Genomic DNA, 19029 nt, shown 5'->3' on the forward strand with positions numbered 1-19029 from the left:
TGGTGTGAAGCCGCAGGTACAGTTGTAGTAAGAGACGCGCGGTTCAGGTAATGAACTCTTGACCGGCTTCAACTGTTTCGTGGATTTCACCATGAATTAGAGCTTCTGAAGTTCTAAATTGTGGGAACGGTTAGAAGAAGAATGGCTAATGTGAGTACAGTCGCATATTGTCATCACTAGAATAGTGTACATAATGTCTGGCTCATTTTTTGATGGAGCCAGATTGGCTGTACTGTTCTTGGCTCTTCTTTGTTTGATCTATGCATGCAAGTGTTGAGGATAGCATTTGTTGGGTTCCTGCTGAATCTCGATACTGTTCATATGCATCAAATTCAAATGGGGAACGATGGAGACGGGAAGGAAGAAGCCAACGAGTAGTGATTTGTGAGGCCTGTTGTGGCTGTTGGTGCTGGTACTTAATATCCTTGTGGTTAGTGGAGAACAGCCATCGGACCGGATTTGTCGTAATGTTGCGGACGTGAATGAACAGAGCAATTTGGAGCTTGGACATCAATGATGGGAGTTGATAATTCAGGTTTGTGGTGTCATCTTTGCTAATATAATTATTTGAATGCCAATTTTTCTGCCTTTATAATAATTGTTATAATGCTGTTGAAGTATGCAGTAGTATAGATGTGCGTCTCCAGGACAGCGGTATTGTCTTGCTCTAGCTAGGAAGTTATGCAATTGTAACTTGAGTGTATAACAGTTTAATTAAGTTGTGGAAGGCCGTAAATTAGCTGTGGAAGTATGCAGAACCTGAGTATAACAATGTATAACAGATCATGTAAACTCACATCTCTAACTGAAAAAGATAGAACGTCACTTTTCATCTGCGCACAACTGAGTTCGCTTTGTTTCCTATGTTCTCTGAGAGTTTGGTTTTCCTGTATCTTTCTGCAAATGCCAATGAAATTTTTTTCTTTTCTTCTTTTATTCTATAGCAGAAGCTGTTCATATTCCAGTGTGAACCACCATGGGAGCCTATCTAGCTAGATAAAATAAAAGCGCTTATCAAACACGCTGCAAGCTACTGGACACGATCACAGGCCTAATGATGAACTGGTCCAAAGCCTGCTGAATGGCGATTCAATGAGAGGCCGATTCAGATACTCGAGTACAAACCAAATGGAGGCTGTATAACTTTGGATATTTCTGTTAAACTTTTTTTATGTTATTATTCTATGAATTTTTTATTAAAATGTTAAGGTATAAAAAACAAAGCGGAACAGAAAAAGTATATCGTTTTCTATGCTTCATTTGACAATTTTTGTCTTTTAAAAATATAGTACTGGTCAATACTTAACTCCATAACAAGGGCTGACGAGGAATTGCTTTCCAAATCAATATGTTGTGTCAAACTCCTAATTCAAGTTCTTATGGTTCAGTTAATTTAAGCATTTGCGTGTGTTTGGCTTTTCACCACTTCAACTCCGTTATTGGATCTATTTCGCCATCCATATTCATCTCTATATTCATTAGACTGTGTAGAATGTCAGTGACATCCATATCACTATCTGCACCCAAAGTCTGGATGAATTTTCCCAGATCCACTAAAGATATACAAAAATGCTATTGTTACGCAGCTAGATTGAAATTGATCTTATTCTCGATCAAGAATCCAATTGAATTTTTAGGAAGGCATCAACGATACATACAATTAAGCTTTAGTAATACCCGACATTCTAATAATATTATTATAGATTCACTCACCATAACGGGAAATAATTATTAGATTTGGGTTTGTTTGGTCGAGGTTCAATTTTATTTTTTATTTTGCTGCTTGATTCGAATTTGGACAAATCCAATATCAAATATGTGTATATTACCTGACATTCAAGTAGTCAAATAAGTTTAGAACCATCCGAATCCATTTTCATTAAAAGCTACAACACCATGCATTTCAAATGTAAAAAAGAAGAAACATCGATCATAATTCAAATAGTTTCATGACAACAAAGATAACAATTAGAACAACAGTTACCATCCCAGCCATCCATGGAATATCCCACCAGAGAAAAAAAAAGAAAGAAAAAAAGAAGGGGTAAAAGCAGAAGTCAATTCCCGAACCACCACCCTAGCTGCATGGAAAAGCTGCCTGTTTGCTGCAGTCCTACCATGCAGCCAGGTTTGAATCTTGGTGCGCTCTTGACTCCACTATTCCCCTTCTCAGAAAAATATTGTCCCCCTCTGTTTATCTCTCTCTCTCTCTCTCTCTCTCTCTCTCTCTCTACATATATGTATATATATATATATATCTCTTTCTCTCCCATTCTCCCTCTTCTACAGCTTCTTTACCCTATTATTCTTATCATCGATCCTATGAAAAACCATATTTGATCACCCCAAATACTTCTTCTTCTAATCAGAATTGGGTTAAATCTGCATTCTAAAATGATAAAACTACCCTTTGGTTAAGGCAAAAGGTATACCAAATTAGTCATACTAGGATACTATTAAGCTGATTTCTACACTAAAACTAGTAGCTAGGGAACAGAAGGAAGCAAGTCCGGGGAGCTCACACCCAGTGCAGCATGGACTTGGCGAACCACGTTGAAGATGTGCTTGTTAAGTGTAATTACTGTGGCCATGCTGATGTTCGATGTTGGAACCGAGCTCGCTAGAACTTGGGAGACTGCAATCAGGATGCAGCCGCCATGACCAGGCATGGCGCTGGTGCTCGGATAGCCAAAGTCGCCGGCGTAGTAGCTGGCTGTAGGCACCATGACGAAGCCAGACGGGAGAAGAGGAATGAAGGAAGTGTCTTCGCCGCTCATTGCTATGTTGACGCCGGCGGTGTCGATCGACGCGTACACGACCGCGCTTCCGGATGCATCGATGTAGCTCTCCTGCACCATCAGCTCGGCAGTGGTGCTGGAGGAATTGTTTACAGACTGCACATTTCACAAGCAAATTGTTCTGAACTGAAATTAAGAAGGAAATATTTCAAGAAACAAGGATTGGCAACTAAAATCTTAGTGGGGATTCACCAATTTATGGGGAATCATACAGTGCCTTGGTGTGGTGTAATAGAACAGTTTTATAAACTGCTAGTTATCAAATACTTTAAGCCACATGGGTAATGGTATGATTAGGTACTAGATACTAGTTTAGTCACCGTAACTTTAGAAAATATGGATACATACAAAATAACATAAAAAAATCAAAACTAAAGCCTTATTTAAGTAAATAAATAAATAAATATATATATATATATATATAACATTATACGTTAATGAAAAATAGCTCTAAAAAGCATTAAAAAAATTGGTTGAAAAAAGTAAATCAAGTAAAATTAAATAGTTTAGATCAGCTTGGAGCTAAAAGGTGCCTAAGTGTATCTAAGCACTCACTTTTGGATATAGGTACATGAATCTTTTTCTTTTAGATATAGGTACATGAACCTTTTTGAAATACTCATGTGACTTGGCAAACACCACAAGATAGCTCCTGAGATGTAAGTGATTTAAGTTCGCCTTAATGATTTAAGTTGACCTCAAAGAACTTACATTTACTTGAAGAAGAGAAACATAGTTGCCCGGATGAGAGCCATTAGCAAAATGAACCACTTCTTGCAATGTGTAGCCCCCTGAAAGTGCATCCATCTGCAGAAAATATTGACAAAAACTTAAGCGGAACTAAACGCCAAAAGGCAACAATGAACAAACGATGAACTTGTTGTGGGACATGCGTTATGGTAATTTCACCTGCGACCGCCTTTTTTCACATCGGAGAAGTTCAAAAACTTGAATGTGGGACAACGGAAGCCATGTGGATGAGACCCCGCAAATGATGACACCCTGGGGCTGGCCAGGCTCCGTGCTCTTTCGCGTAGTGATCCTCACGGTGTCATCTGCAGAACCGTCCGTGAGAGCCGACCATGATCCGGCAGGGCTGATGCTCAAACTGAACATTCTCACCATCCTTCTTGCTAGGTGCATGATGTTCCTTCTTGCCTCTATCGAATACGTAACTGCAAGGACCCAGTGTCTCCATGAGTTCACCCTAGATTTTAACTTTTAAGACAAACATTCATATCATATATACGTTGACGCAGACCCGCTTGTATTATGTGAGTTTGTGTTATGGAAAAAATATAACAAAGTCTTAGATCTCCGAGCACATCCCCTCACTATGGCTAGATGTGCAACATGCTAAGCAAAGACCACTGTCAACCAAAGTGGCAATTTGAGAGAGTAGAAAGCTGTCCATTTCCCCCAAGTTAGATCCAGAGTTGCTTCTGAGCATCCATAGTTCTACACCACCCTTGAGTGTACCATTTACAGAAGAATAATACCCACAAGAATCCGAGCTCCCATTGGCTTACCAGCCCCGACCAACTATGCTGCTTTCCTCGTGAAGATGATCTTAATTGGTGAAATGGATAGTTTACCTCCGATGTCCCGATCCATTGTGTTTGGGGACATGAGACTGGCTACCCTCTCGCAGTGGCGCTGCAAGTTGGCGACCCAGCGGCGAGCCCCATAAGCGGCTCCGCTGAGAACCACATGGTTGAAGATTTGGTGCTGTGGCCTGTCCTCTGCCAGTTCAGCGTGCTCCACCCATGTAACCTATACATGAAAATTTGAGCCTTTTTCATTAATGAGCAGTAGAAATCGAGATGGCAGCTTCCATAATCACTTCAAAGATCTACTTATATAGGAAAAAAACAATTATAATGGATTCAAATGGGTATCAACTATCAAGCACTATCTCAGCTCGTCTTGGAGATGATCCCACTCCCACACCACAAGATGGGGTTTACTGCACATTTTCTGCTGTTAATGGTGGAGAAATGAACAGCCAAGTTGGGGGGAAAAAAAAAAATCTCTGGATCGACCGAGTTTTAGTTTTCCGTTTAACAAGTGCAAAATAAATGGAGAGAAAACGAAAGACAGTGAAGGTATTTTTACTTTAGAGTATCCGTTTGGGACTTCCTGGACGATGACGCCAGAAGGACGCCTCCTGTAGCGAGGGAAGAGGGAGGTGGTTGACGTTGGCGACTGTATGGTGGCGTCATGGAAGCCGTCGACGGGGAAATCCACCACCACCCAGATGCCGTCGGCGCCCTGTTGGCTGCAGAACCGTAGGAAGTAGCACTCTCTCGTCGCCACCAGCGGTGACGGAAACTGAAATTCTGCGTACATCTGAAACCACAGAGAGCGTTTGGTAGCACCACCAGAAACAAATATGTATATATATATATATATATATAGATATATATATATATATATGAAGGGAGAGACCTTACCAATTAATAAAAGCAAAAGAAGCAGATACATAAGAAAAAAAATTAACAAAGAAAACATTAACAAATAACATGAAAAATAAAAACCTGAACATAAACAAAAGCAAAAATAAAGAGAATGGGGAGAGAGAGATAGTCAAAAGCCTAGGTTTGTTCATGTGTCAATATTTTCGACTGGAACTACCAAAGAAGCATTTTTCAAAAGACTAGGTTTGAAAATAAATTCATAGAACACCCTCAACTTTATCAAGTTTATGTAAATTCACTATCAGAGCAGTGATGTGCTCCATAACAAGGAGCCATGTAATATAGGCCAGAAATTACCAAAATGCCTTTACACGTTAAATGAAAAACAACCCTTGTCTTCATATGGGCAAAAGTGACACCAGAGAATTTTTCTCCTACAATATCATAAAAATGCCCTACACTAAAACATTAGAACATGTCCTCTCATCTTAATGACATGACATGAGAAATACCATCAATTCACCAATTCAGCTGAATTGGTCGTCAAATGGCCAAAAGTATTTAAAAACAAAAACATTTTTAAAAATAAAAAGTAAAAAATAAATTAAGATGTAAAAAATTGAAAATTTTAAAAATAATTAAAATCTAACATGTGGCTCCTTTGAACTGGTCTAAGAATCAAACTCATTTGGGTTGACACAATTCATAATCCAATCGATCCACAAGATTGAACTCAATATATAGAAAGGCCAAACGAAGCCCATGTATAAGGAGGTTATTTGTTATGAACTGGTAAGAATGAACAGCTCGTTATAACTTGCAGTTTCAATGTGAACTAAGAGTATTAACTGGCCCATGAATTTTCATGGGCTGACTTATATAAAAAGAACGGCTCAAATTGCACCAAATTAAATTTAAGCACGTAGAAATCAATCTTTCTTTCTTTCTGTTAAAAGCAAACTCAATATTCCTGGGTAAATCTTCTCCAATTAGCAATTTAAGCATGGTTTCTAATCAACCGGCATATCTACATGTATACTTAAATTAACTAAGCTGGAATTATGAGTATTACCAACTGAAGGGAGCCATTAACGTGACTCCCAAGGCCAGGTGTTATGACCTGTATCGTCCTCGCCCGTGCCACTATCGCAGGAAACATCTCCATCCATTTGTTCTGCAGCAATTAAGGAAAAAAATGAAAAAAGAAACTTTAAATGATGATAATGATATTAATTTCATATTATAAATTAAGTGCATGCGACCAAGAATAAAGGAGGACCAAGATGATGAATTGGAGCTGGAGATATTGAACTTGGTGCTATTTAATTTCATATTGCAGACCAAAGCACTGACTGAAACAACTTAATTTGGCTACTAATGCATGGGATTACTGAGACGTACAGCGTCCAGGAAGGCGGAGACGAGGCTGACGGCGTTCATGATAACGAGCGCAGAGTCCCTAGAAGCCTCGGTCCTGTAGTTGCCCAGCCTCTGCCTCAAACCAATAGGCCAAGGGAAGTTCCTGGAGTGCTCTTCCAGGTTCAGCACTTCCCTCTCCTGATCTCCTTCTCCCAGTCTCAACCACAGGGGCTCTCCACATTGCGACATCCTCACCAGATGATCCGTGGCGGTGATCGCGAGTTCGACGGCCACCGCCTTCTCCGACTCCAGCAGGCCGATCGCCGGAGATTCGGGCATGGGCATCGGCGCAACCATTTCCGAGGGAGATGCCATCGATTCCTGGAAATGTCTCGCGTAAACCCCCATGTCCAAGTCCAGCGATGGTTGGACTGCTGGTGGTTGGAACGCTGGGTGTACTGAGCTGAAGACCGACGGTCGCCGGCTGCTGTACCTCGACGTCATGTTGCAGATCCGGTCGAGCTGCCGGAGAAGTAAAAACAGTAGTTAATGATCAATCATGTTCGTTTAGCATCAGCTTAATTTTTCTTGCACAAGTAATGGAGGAAGATAATTTGAGCAGATGTATCGTCTATTTACTACACATGATGAACTCTGTCATGCTCCAAATATTAGCCCCTAATTTAATAGTATTTTCCCAGGGTGCGTCCTGTCTTCTGACTGTATTACGGAATCATACCTTTACAAATCTGATTTTGCAAAAGAATTCTTGCCTTTATGACGAGCGACCGATTAGCCTTAATTTGGCTAACAAGATATTCATGAACCTTGGTCTGTGCAGTGATTATACATAATAAAAAAATGCAAAGGGTTTATGGACGTGTTTGCAACAAGGTGCGAAAATATAGAGTCTTTTTGCAAGATCCAAATAAAATAAGGACGTTTCTGCGATACCTCTAAACTAGAAGACGATTCCATTAAAGGTCGACGACAATAACTTCTATTTAACTTATTTTTTTGGGAGTTAACGAGAACCACCACTCGGTAATTTAAAAAGTTAAATCGCTCAATTTACGATACCATAAATAAATCTCGCTAACTATTTTAAGCATATCTAGAACTACACTCTAATATATGAATATGATTAAATATTGCAAATTATTAGAGTACGCTACAGGTTAATCTAAACATCCAGGCGCAATGTATTCATCAGCCACAAATGGTGCCCGAGAGTGTAAAATAGCTGGTTGGTCTAAAGAATGTGTAAATAATGTGTTCTTAGTTTGATTTTTATAAATGCTACCCTTCTATACTGCAAACGGTGGCATGTATGATACTAAAGTTAAGATGCCTTATTAAAAAGGAGCGTAACTTTTCCAATGCTTTACAGGGCATGGGCTTCATATTTAAAAGGAAGTCATTTTGCCAAATTTATAATATAATCTTTCAAAATTCTTCAAACATGAATGTTCAAATAATTTAAAATGTGTGAAGAAAAGCTTATAAAAGATGGCAGACCCTCTTAAATGTTACCAACCCAAAGAAATAGCATGCAGGGAGAAGAAGTTACGTACACGCCTTGTACGGTGCACAACCTTTTAAGGCATGCCAACTATACCTCTGACCCACCTACATTGGTTCACGGGCCTACTTTTATGAGTACATGGCATGCCTAAAAACTTGCGCACAATGCAAACGTGCATAGGTCTGTCCATATAACCACGTTTTGCATGAAATGGGACGTATTATTATCTAAGTTCATCCATATAGAAAGGCCAGGTAGGCGATGGTAATTAAATCTTCAAAAAATTTGAAGAAGATCGGACAGTGTGAAGACTGCTAATTGGGTCATTAGTCTCTTTAAATGATACATCGTTAATTGAATAGTGGGAGATCCTAGAGAAGATGTCATGTGCAAATATGGAGTACAAGTTCCTAATTTTAAATGCCATATTGATTCCTAATAAATAAATACAGGTGTAATATGCTGCTAATGAATTCACTTTTCACTGATTCCAACCCATGTGCAGGTTATATATGGTCAAATGGCTGGACAATTAAGTTCCTTCCCAATCTACATCAATCACTAAAATTTAAGCACACACACGCGTGCATGTGTCTGCTTGCCTACGCGCATGTGCCCATAAATCTACATGCACATATATGCACACATGTGACGTGCATCTCTGTCAGCTCGCGTGCCCGCATGTGCCCATGAATCCATATGCACATATATGCACACATATGACATGTGCATGATCATATATTATGACCTATCATTATGGCATTTGCTTAGATGATTAATTGAAGTAATTAATTTATGCTAGATAAGCTAAATGAACATCGAATATGTAGTGTCTATATATAAGTTCGGTTTAATGTCGATCCTATCTGACAATTTACGTAGGTAAATTGACCATCAATACAATTAGTATTCATCCAATAATGCTTGCATTCACCTAGCTTGTCATATTCATGAACTGCAATAATAATTAATTCACATCAACATAAAATCCAAACATCATTAACGAAAAGCTCATAACTAACAATATATATTTGTTAATCAAGCATGCATCAAAATCGTTTAAGAGATAACTACATCAATAATCACAATGAATCCCCTTAAACGCTAGGATAACCACCATATACCTTCATAATGCTCAAGGGGCATGATTATCGTTGCAAACTCACAAAGAAAGCATGGCTATCTATGCTAGCAGATCTCAAACAAGAAGCCATTTTGATCATTAATCTAATATTAGAGACAATAATAATGTAGTTGCAGATGTAAAATGGTATCAAGAAAAAAAATGGAAAAACACAAGAACATATTGCCTACCTCCTCTCTAAGGTGTGCATTCTCTAGACGAAGGTGCTGCACATCACATGATAACTCACCAAGAATTGCAGGGCCTCCACAAGTATGGCAGCTTATATTTCTCATGGCTGCTTGAAGCCTCAAATTTTCACTCTTAAGCCTTTCATTTTCTGCCCTGAGCACTCCATTATCCGCTCGATCTTGTTGTGCCTAATATTAAGAGAAATTATAAATTTACTTAATCTCCACAGGTTTCCATGTTGTCATGTCTGAATCCCGAGATAAAAAGATCTAAATACACACACGAGAGGGAGTGAACTACATATGTCTGTCTGAAGAACACTCCAAAAAGGATGTGCCGGAAAGATAAAGCTTGCGAAGAAAACCTTCAATTGGGTACGGCGATTTTGAAACCAAAATTTGACTTGGCGTGGTTTTAGACCAAGCTCCTGGCTCAGTTTGAGTCTTTCTTTGTCATCTGGGTGCGGGTTCTGCTGAAACAGGCTGCAATACACAAGTTGAAAATATTTTAAGAGAACTGTAATAGTGATTTGAATCAGCATGAGCGAACAGCTTGTGGAGACGCCATTACGGATCTGTAAACATGAAGCTTGAGTTCACCCCAAAAAAAAAAAAAAAGAAAAGAAAAGAAAAGAAAATGAAATGTAAACGAAGGTCTAAGTAGCGCCCATTGGAAATTAATCATGAAACATGTTCGAAATGATGTTCATCTTAATAAAATTAAAGGAAGTTCCCATCCATCAATGATCATAAAGCCTTAAACACAGTCTACTTGAGAATAACTACATGAGGACATGTTTGTTTATAGATGAACAACATACTAGGAAAATTTTACAGTGGACGGTAGAAACACAAAATTTTACAGTAGTCTCTGGTTAGTGAAGTTCTGAACAACAGTTTTTAGTTTTTTTCGTAAAGAAGAAACTTACGCTTCCATTTTTTGAATCTGCTTAGTAGTGTGCCTATGGTAGCGCTTCCGTCTCGAGTGATCATCCTGATCCTCACCGGAACCACCATCCATGTTGCCACTCCCACCGGATCTGCTATCAATCTCTTCCTCCCTGCTCTTCTGCGAGGAGCCGGACATGATCGCTTCCTTCTGAGAGGCCAAGACTTGGAGATTCAGAAAGTCAAAATATAAGCCATGCAAAGAGAGAAATCGTTTATTGAAAGCCAATATAATTACAATTACTTCTACACATTCCCTGAAACAACAGAAAAGAAGAAGTCATCATAGCTTCTACAAGGTGACAAAACCTAGCTTCTTCGATCGTGTTTCAAGGTTGTTTTTCATATAAGAAAACAGAAATACAAACTCAGATAAGCAGAGAATTTGCTTTTACTCAAAGATTCTAAAACTTTCACAGGCTTTAGTGACTCTTTGTCACAAATAAAGAAAAAAGGTAAGAGCTCACAAATGAAAAACCATGTATAGCCTGTGATTCTTCAATGATTCTTTGTAAGAGTAAAAGTACCTTCTAAACCTATATCATGCAATCTCAGGTGCTGCCCTCTGATCAGAAATCGCCGGCCTGATTCCTCAGCTGGTGATTTCTTTTCAGCAGTGTGACAGAGATGAGTGCTTACTCAAAACTGCCACTGTAAAACATACTAAAGACTAAACCATACCTTTTATCTGGTGAGGAAACACATCTCTAATTGTGAAAAAGAAAAGAACTTGCCACTCTGCTTGCTGGTCTAAAAATGCACCAACCACTTACCAATTCAGTCTAAACCCTATGATGGAAAATATTGAGAAACCCTAGAAATGAGACTTAATGCCATAAATGGGATCTAAAAAATCAACTAAAAGGGGAAATAACCTCGAATTTCCCAAGGTCAAAATGATAAAATCCAACAGACAGCTGCATTCACCTGGGCAGGAGTTCGACTCCCAGGGGCATCTATCTTCTTACTCTGGACAAAATCTGCCTAAGCTTACCTAGAGAGAGAAAAAAAAAAGAGAGACAGAGGGAGAGATTACCGGAAGAAAGCTGGAGAAATTAATGGATTGGGATTGGAATGACATATTGGTGAGGAAGCTCAGGTGATCTGTGCTTCTAAGCATTGCTGTGGGCATGGAAAAAAGAGGCTCTCCCACTGTTTTACCACCCATTGAAGATAACACCTGGCAATCCCCATACATACTTGCTCAAAATGTCTTGCACCCTTCTCTTCCAACACTAGTTAGACCTGATACATGCCAAAAGAATTTCAACAAACATTTAAGTGGACAGAGCCAATTAAGTGTTAATTCAACACATGGTGAGGAACAATTAACAAAACAAATTACAAACGTTGATGACGGATAGCTAAGTTTTAAAAGGAAGAACGCTTCCACATTCAATCAAATTCAATTTGCATTTACATAATAACAAACCTGAATTGATGAAAACCATGTTTACCAGTAAATGATACACTATGAACTGGAAATATACAGGGAAGAAGTTAGGTTGACCATTATTTCATTAGGACAAGAGAGGGGTTTAGGGAAGCAGGTTTCCTGGTAATAACTTTGGAAAACTATTACATAATAATAAGAAAGCAGTATCTCGAAAATCATTTGATGCCCCAAGTGAAAATAAGCTATTTTGAAAATGGATTGATAGAAAGTTAGCAACAAAATAATATTTAACCATCGAGTCTTGTGATATTGCATGCGGTGCAAATAAGTCACGTGGGTACTTTATTAAGGTCCCCATACTTGGACATGCACGGGTATTTTTTGGTTGAAACTACTTCAAACTATTACTTTTACTTGATTAATTTAGCTTATTTCTAACTTAGGTTTCATTCTAATTTTGTGAGTTATTGGTCATTAACATCTGTTGCTTTTATTTTATATTACTTGTTTATTTAAATGTTGCTTTCATTTTGAATTTTTTTATTGTATTTTGCATATATATAATATATAATATAAATATATATATATATATATATATATATATATATATATATATATACACACACACATACACCGCGCCATAACTCTGTGCTCACAATTTTTAGATTTTTAAATTTTTAAATTGTTGTTGCCGTACCTATATTTCCACGTCCGTACCAAAATCCGTACTTATGCCAGGTTAGGAAAGATAATAAAGTTGCATGCACCATGATGAAACCAAATCCAATACCGTTCGAATATAAAAGTATAAAAACTAAATGAGCGGGGGAGATTCGTCACCCAACAAAGAGGCGAAGCTCTCACCTAACCCTTTATCCTTCTAGAGTACATGACCGACTTTTGATTCCTTGAGATATTGCATCTTTAGCACTTCAACTTGCATATCGGCAAAACCCACTTTTGTATTACAAGAGTTTGATGCCCCTGACCCTCAAAATGGAAACTAGCTGCCTACCAACTCCCAGCTCAAGTCGTTGCTCCAACCCTTCAAGGACTACAAAAATGTAAATAAGAAAAGTAAAATCATGGAGAATGTTATTTCCTCCATCTCTTCTAAATAAATATTTCTATCTTAGTGAAATCTTCTCCATTGAGAGTTTCACCTTGTGTAGCGGTGCCCCCCTTTTTTGTGTTGAGGTTGATGCCCATGACACTCAAAATAGAAACTGGCTGCTTACCAGCTTTTGCCTCAAGCCGTTGCTCCAACCCCCTGGGGCACTACAAAAATGTAAATAAAAAAATAAAATCGTGGAGAATGTTATCTCCTGCATTAAAAAAATATTTTATATCTTAGTGGAACTTTCTCCATTGAGAGTTGAGAGAAAGATTTTGTTTGTAGGAGTTTGCACGCCAAACCATGTCAATTTTTTGGTGTGAATTCTTCCTTTGTTTCTTTTATGCCTTTTTTAAGTAGTAGGAACATACAAGAGATGATGAATCTTCTTTGATGTTTGTCATTTCACGTTAGTGAAGAACTACCTTTATTGACATTTTCACTTTTGTTGTCACTAAAGGATTTATGTAGTGCAACCGTCTAGGGGGAATATGGTTTAACAACCTACCTACCAGAAATGAGGTTCAACCCCTTATCTCCGGGGTCCTAGGCTGCATCGGCATCAAGAATATAGTGGTGCACTCTTCAACTTAAGTACCACGCTCTAGCACTTAAGATGCAAATGAATAGAGCCTAGGGCAATCAAATTAGAGATTTATTTTTCGTAGACCCCTACCTGTCCAGCTATATATGCCCCTTGAGGAAGATGAAATAATCAAAGGAGGGGAAGAACATCTTAAAGAGTGAGATTAGAAGATTGAGGCCCATAAACCCAAAAAATTGAGATTAATTAGGAAAGTGCCTACTGAAGAGATAAATTATGGAATCCATTGATGACTGCCAACTATATCCAAAAGGCCAAAACCCGACGCAATTGCAATTATTATTCATTTTTGATACGCAAAAATCATGTATATTAAAGGAATTAAACCGTGTGGACGATCTCGCGTGATATACATGGTGGTCTTAGGAAGCAAATGGTGGATTTCTTTTTGTAAAAAATGACGGTGAAAAAGTGAAAGCTGCAAAGGAGAGCAGGATCCATACAACGAGAAGATTTGCACAGATAGAAGACTAGAAATGTTTACCCAAAAAATATTTTTATTCAAGCGATTAATTAACCAAACAAATCATGTTATTCTTTGAGATGGTCGCAAATGAAGCATATTAAAATGAGCTTTTTCGAAAGGATTATATATAAAAAGAAGAATATATACAAGACCTAGTCTAATTTCATGAATAAAGTTGGTGGAAAGGGAATAAGATTAATTGTATATAGGCTGAGGCACCTGGGATATGGCAAATCGTGTTAATTAGAACGCATATTCTTCAACTAGATAGGATTCATGACATTTCCTTTTCATGAAATTGCTCATATCACGGTCTATGATGTTTTTATTCTGAAAAATTTTCTCATTAGTTCGACCTTTATCAAACCAAGGAAAGTGATCATCGACTCAATCATCTAAAAAAACAAAAAGTTCAACGCAAATTATAGATCAGAACTGAAATTCAGATAAAGAAAGCAAAACCTTCCATACCAAAAAGCAATTACCAAGGGATTATCCTCAAGGGCATCGATGCAATGGACGAGGGAGGGTCTGGTAGGCAGCTAGTTCCTGTTCAAATTCATAAGGCGTTAATTCTTTGTACTGTAAAAAAAAGAGCTACTGATGTGAAAGTTGAAGCATGACAGAGAAGACATCCTAAGGCACCAAAAACAGACCCTGTATTCTGATGGGATGAGGGATTAGGTGGGAGCTTTGTCTCTCCTGTAGGCTGTAGGATTGCTATATGTTTCATTAATTTGTAAACTTATTAATCATCTCGGCCTTCATAAAAGCTTGTGTTGAGGTTAAGCCTGCAATGCTATTTTTCATCAAGTACCTCACAATTCTCTATTGAACGCTGTTTCATTGAGCAATAATGGAGCAAACTTAGTCATCTCTCTCTCAGGATGTTAGGACTACAAGGATAAGAATATATGTTAATTAGTTTATTGTCGTCAATTAAAAACATATTCAAGATGCAACACATGCTAAGAAAAAGAAAAAGTGTTAAAAAGAATATCGAGTCAAAAATCACTTTGTTCTCTCTCTTTGAAACGGTCAATCCCTGTTCCGAAGTTTTTTCTCCTTCCCCCTTCCCCTTCCTCTCTTTCTTCAGTTAGACCTCAATTCTATCAATATTCTACTAGTTCTCCAATCGACCTTGACAATGAAACGAGCTGCCTCGGTGTAGAATATAAATAATACGATAGACCAACATGGGTTGTCATTAGAATGCCTGTCCCTGTGAGTGCTAAGTAGAAAGTGTACTGTATATAATTAGAACTAGTTTGTAAAGAGTTACAGTAGAGCTAGTAGCTCTGTAACCGCTAGCTGGTGTTTCCATTGCTTTGGTAGACAGAACTAGCAGAAAATTAGCGTTTCTTCCTTCCACTTCCAAAATTTGCCAAAAAATGTGACTTAAAATTCAACCACTCGCCCTCCCATAAGGGCTGCACACAAGCGGAGTTGAGTTCAAGTTGGGCAACCTTGAGCTTGACTTGATTAAGAAACCTCGAGCTCGAACTCGACTCGAGTTCAATACTCGAGTTCGATAGAACAAGCTTGAGCTTGATTTGACGATACAACATCAAACTTGAACTCAGCTTGTTTAACTCATTTATGTTAAACATGTCTCATTTCTTTTAAGTTGTTAATTCGTTTAACTTGATTAACTTGTTTAGTTGCTACTCGTTTACCTATTTTTTCATAAAAATTCAACATTTATTATATAGTTGAGCCAAAGTCGAGTTCTTACAACTCAAACTCGACTGTTTAACATTTCAAGCATACATTTGAACTTGAGGTCGACTCATTTATAGATTAACGACTCAAGTTTGGATCGTGTTTTGATGAGCGAGTTCGAGTCGAGCTTGAGCTGGCTCGACTCGTTGTGCAGCCCTACTCTCATTCTCTTACAAAGCCCTAAACAGGTATGGCATATAAGAATCGACTCCACATGGATAGAAACTTTCCGCAATGTCCAACTCATTTTAAGTTCAAACCCAAATTAGATCTCAGCCAACTGCACAAGACACCCAACTGGCAATTTGCCATTGACAACCACAATGAAGGTGATTAAGGAAGTGGGTCTTCTTCAACTTCTTAGATTTGATGAAGACAACAACTTTTGCTACAGTTTCATTATGAGGGGCACCTTAAGGATTCTCTTATTAAATTTTTCTCTTCTGTTCACCAGCCAGTGTGATAAATAAATAAATAAACAAAACTTCATTTTCCCTAACCTTCCAGGTAAGTCCCTCTTTGTGCTGGGCTGGCCAATAAAAATGGAAGTTATTGAACACAGTACGGGGTAAATGCAGACATTTACTGCACCCCGGCAGAAACCGAGTCCATGGCAGTGAACCGTCCACGCGTTCTCCGTAACTGTCACCTCTACAGCTACGGTAACGCAAGTCAACCACAAAACCAGAATTAAATGCATATAGAATGATAAAAATAACTTATTTAGTCATAGTACACACAGAAAACCCTGTTCTGTAACAGAAGAAGATACAGACGATACCATACTTTCGTCTGTACTGCACGAAAAGTCCAAAATCACTGAAAAGCTCAAAGTAAGGCCTGGGGCAATGGGAAAAGGTAATACCATGAAGATAAACAATTAATGAAAAGAATAACACAAACTACGAAAGAAAGGCAGAGGTTTTGTCCTTGTGACGAACAGGGTTAAATGGAAGACGAAGGAAATTACAGATCAAAAAGTCAGATTACGTGCATGTAAAAGAAAAAAAATGGTTAGAAAAAGAAATGAACGCAATTATGATTGATCCTGTTTGGTGCCAACTAAATCAAAGAGTGGAGGCTTCTAGCTGCAATGTTCAGATGATAATAAACAAATGAGTCAGTCTACTAAAAGCATCGTGTAACTAATCATGAAGCAGAGTGAAAAGAAAGAAAAAGAAGAATAATTGATTTCGATAGAAAAGAAATCGCCAGCAAATATTAAGCTGTTAATTTATTGACGTGTATAAGAAATTCGCCCTTGGATGAGCTTATGGTTAATTCTTGGCTCACAAAAACAGAGCAATCCTTTCTTAGTTTGTGCTTTTGCTGCCATATCCACATATCTCCCTTCTTCAAGCCGCGCTTTCAGCGAATTTATCAGTAATAACAAATGCTGAAAATGAACTCAACCGAGAAGGGGAAAGGGAAAAACATCAAAAGGAAATGAACAGCTAGCACTAGAAACCCTGTTCTAATGATGCGAAATGGAGAAAGAAAGGGACCTTCTTACTACCGAAGTTCGTGCTCAGAGAGAGAAAGAAAGCGAGCTCCATGTGTATAATAGAAGAAGATGGCAGTAACAGGACGAATTGTATAGTGGAGATGATCAGATGAAGAAGGGAAGTGTTGGTGCAGCAAGTAACCTTCTCTGCTGAGTATAAGCTAGAGATGAGGAAGAGATTAAACAAATCCAGCTTCCACCGCTATAAACTCCGATTCAACTCCATATTTCCTTCCTCCTCCAGGCCAATAACCAAATACTGGTGCAGAAACGACCCCCACTTTCACTCTCCCTCTCTCTTCGTCTTCTGGGGAGCGGAATAGGATCCAACTCCCTCAGCAGAAACTCTCTCTCTCTTTCTCTCTCTCCCTCTGTCTCTTTCTCTCTTACATGTGCCGGAGTGGGAGAGGACGTTGGTCTTTACAACAATAGTGCCGGGAAATTCGCAGCAGGAGGCACTGTTGGCTGTTCCATTTCATTGCGATAAAGCACCTCGCACAAGCTATTTTTTCAAATACGTACCTAACATGTAACAAGATTTTCAGGTTACATGCTGAAATATTTTTACTACAGCGACTCAACTTTTTAAAAAGCTTGTCGCTCCTTCTTCACATGAAAAAAAAAAACAAAAAGAAGAGAAGTACCTTAACCGGTTTTTAACCTTCCTACACAGCACCAAATCAAGAAAAGTATTAGATTCCTTTGAGTTATTATCGCCTTAGTAAAACACTATTGCAAGAAGATGTATTAATATTTACAAAACATCAGCAGCCTTTATATGTGAAAACGACTTGCGGGTATGTCATCAAGACTCAGACCTTGGTTAAACGCTACGAAAATTAATATTATTGACAAACTGGGGGTCAGACAGACTCCTACCGGGAAACAAGAAATATTATATTATATTACATTTTATATTATATTATACTGTATCGTATTAAATTGCATCCAAAGTGAAGAAAATCATTAAGGTGGTTATATCCTTGGAAGCGTTTCGAGATTGACTATTGTGTGAGACATTAATATGTAGTGATACCACAATGCTTAGGAACTGAATTATATCGATAAAATTGGTGTCTAGCTCAAAGAGAATGTCATATTTTGGCATGAGTAGAAATGAAATGGAGCAGATGCAGGGAACTATGGTTTAGTTTCAATTATTCTGCCGGCTTTTGAGATGTACATGTTTTTAAGTCATAAATTTTAATTAGGTCTTACTTTTTACATGGCATGCCCCGACTACTCTTGCTTTGTTAACACTAAATGCATCCCCACACATATAAAATTTAAGAAAAAGAGAGATAGAAAGCATTACAAAATTTTATGTTTATTGCAGTTAATATCTAGTTACCCCCGCTCTATGTATTGAACTCTTGATCCACTTTAATTTGAAAGTCTTCCAACTCCTACATAGCAAAATTTTTTGAAAGGCCAATCAATTCTAGTCTACAGTTATGGATCTGCGATTAATCAAATTTAATGCATACACCTAATTATTGCAACTCAAGCCTATTGTTTCCAAGTTGGATGGATCAACCAAGGGCCTAAGCTGTGCTTAGCACCGCACGCACCAGCCGGGTCGAGCTTCATAGAACCAGCTCACACTCAATTCGACTATACAACATAAAGCTCGAGGTCGACTCGCTTAACTTGTTTTTGTTGACCTGACTTGTTTGTTTTTTTCTTTTTAACTCGTCAACTCATCTAACTAATTCACCTATTGTGAACTGGTTTATGTAGTCGATCGGAGTTTAAACAAGTTGAACTTGACTTGTTTAACTTTTCGAGTATAAATTTAATCTTGTTCTTGAATTACTCATGTACATTGAAATGGTTGCAAGATGAGGTGATCAATCGCTTAA

At 38.2% G+C, this 19029-nt stretch overlaps 1 protein-coding gene across 4 annotated transcripts; it reads right to left on the reverse strand.

Moving 5' to 3' along the window:
- Window positions 1-1993: 1993 nt before the first annotated feature.
- On the reverse strand, window positions 1994-17519 carry LOC116266190 (homeobox-leucine zipper protein ROC3-like). 4 transcript variants are annotated; one of them, XM_050080964.1, is made up of 13 exons: window positions 17169-17519; window positions 14427-14490; window positions 11398-11606; window positions 10343-10512; window positions 9779-9896; window positions 9414-9602; window positions 6617-7096; window positions 6288-6389; window positions 4914-5147; window positions 4394-4571; window positions 3708-3973; window positions 3510-3605; window positions 1994-2894 (listed from the first exon to the last, which is right to left on the reverse strand). In XM_050080964.1, exons 3-13 carry the CDS (start codon window positions 11557-11559, stop codon window positions 2487-2489), a joined length of 2403 nt encoding a protein of 800 aa, XP_049936921.1. In that variant the 5' UTR covers window positions 11560-11606; window positions 14427-14490; window positions 17169-17519; the 3' UTR covers window positions 1994-2486. The 4 variants fall into 4 exon arrangements, with proteins under 4 accessions (XP_049936921.1, XP_049936920.1, XP_031503164.1 ...); XM_050080963.1 differs by lacking the exon at window positions 14427-14490; XM_031647304.2 differs by lacking the exons at window positions 14427-14490; window positions 17169-17519 and adding an exon at window positions 12622-12731.
- Between the last annotated feature and the right edge of the window lie 1510 nt (window positions 17520-19029).

This window comes from Nymphaea colorata, chromosome 12 (assembly GCF_008831285.2).
Source record: "Nymphaea colorata isolate Beijing-Zhang1983 chromosome 12, ASM883128v2, whole genome shotgun sequence".
Classification (NCBI taxonomy): Eukaryota; Viridiplantae; Streptophyta; class Magnoliopsida; order Nymphaeales; family Nymphaeaceae; genus Nymphaea; species Nymphaea colorata.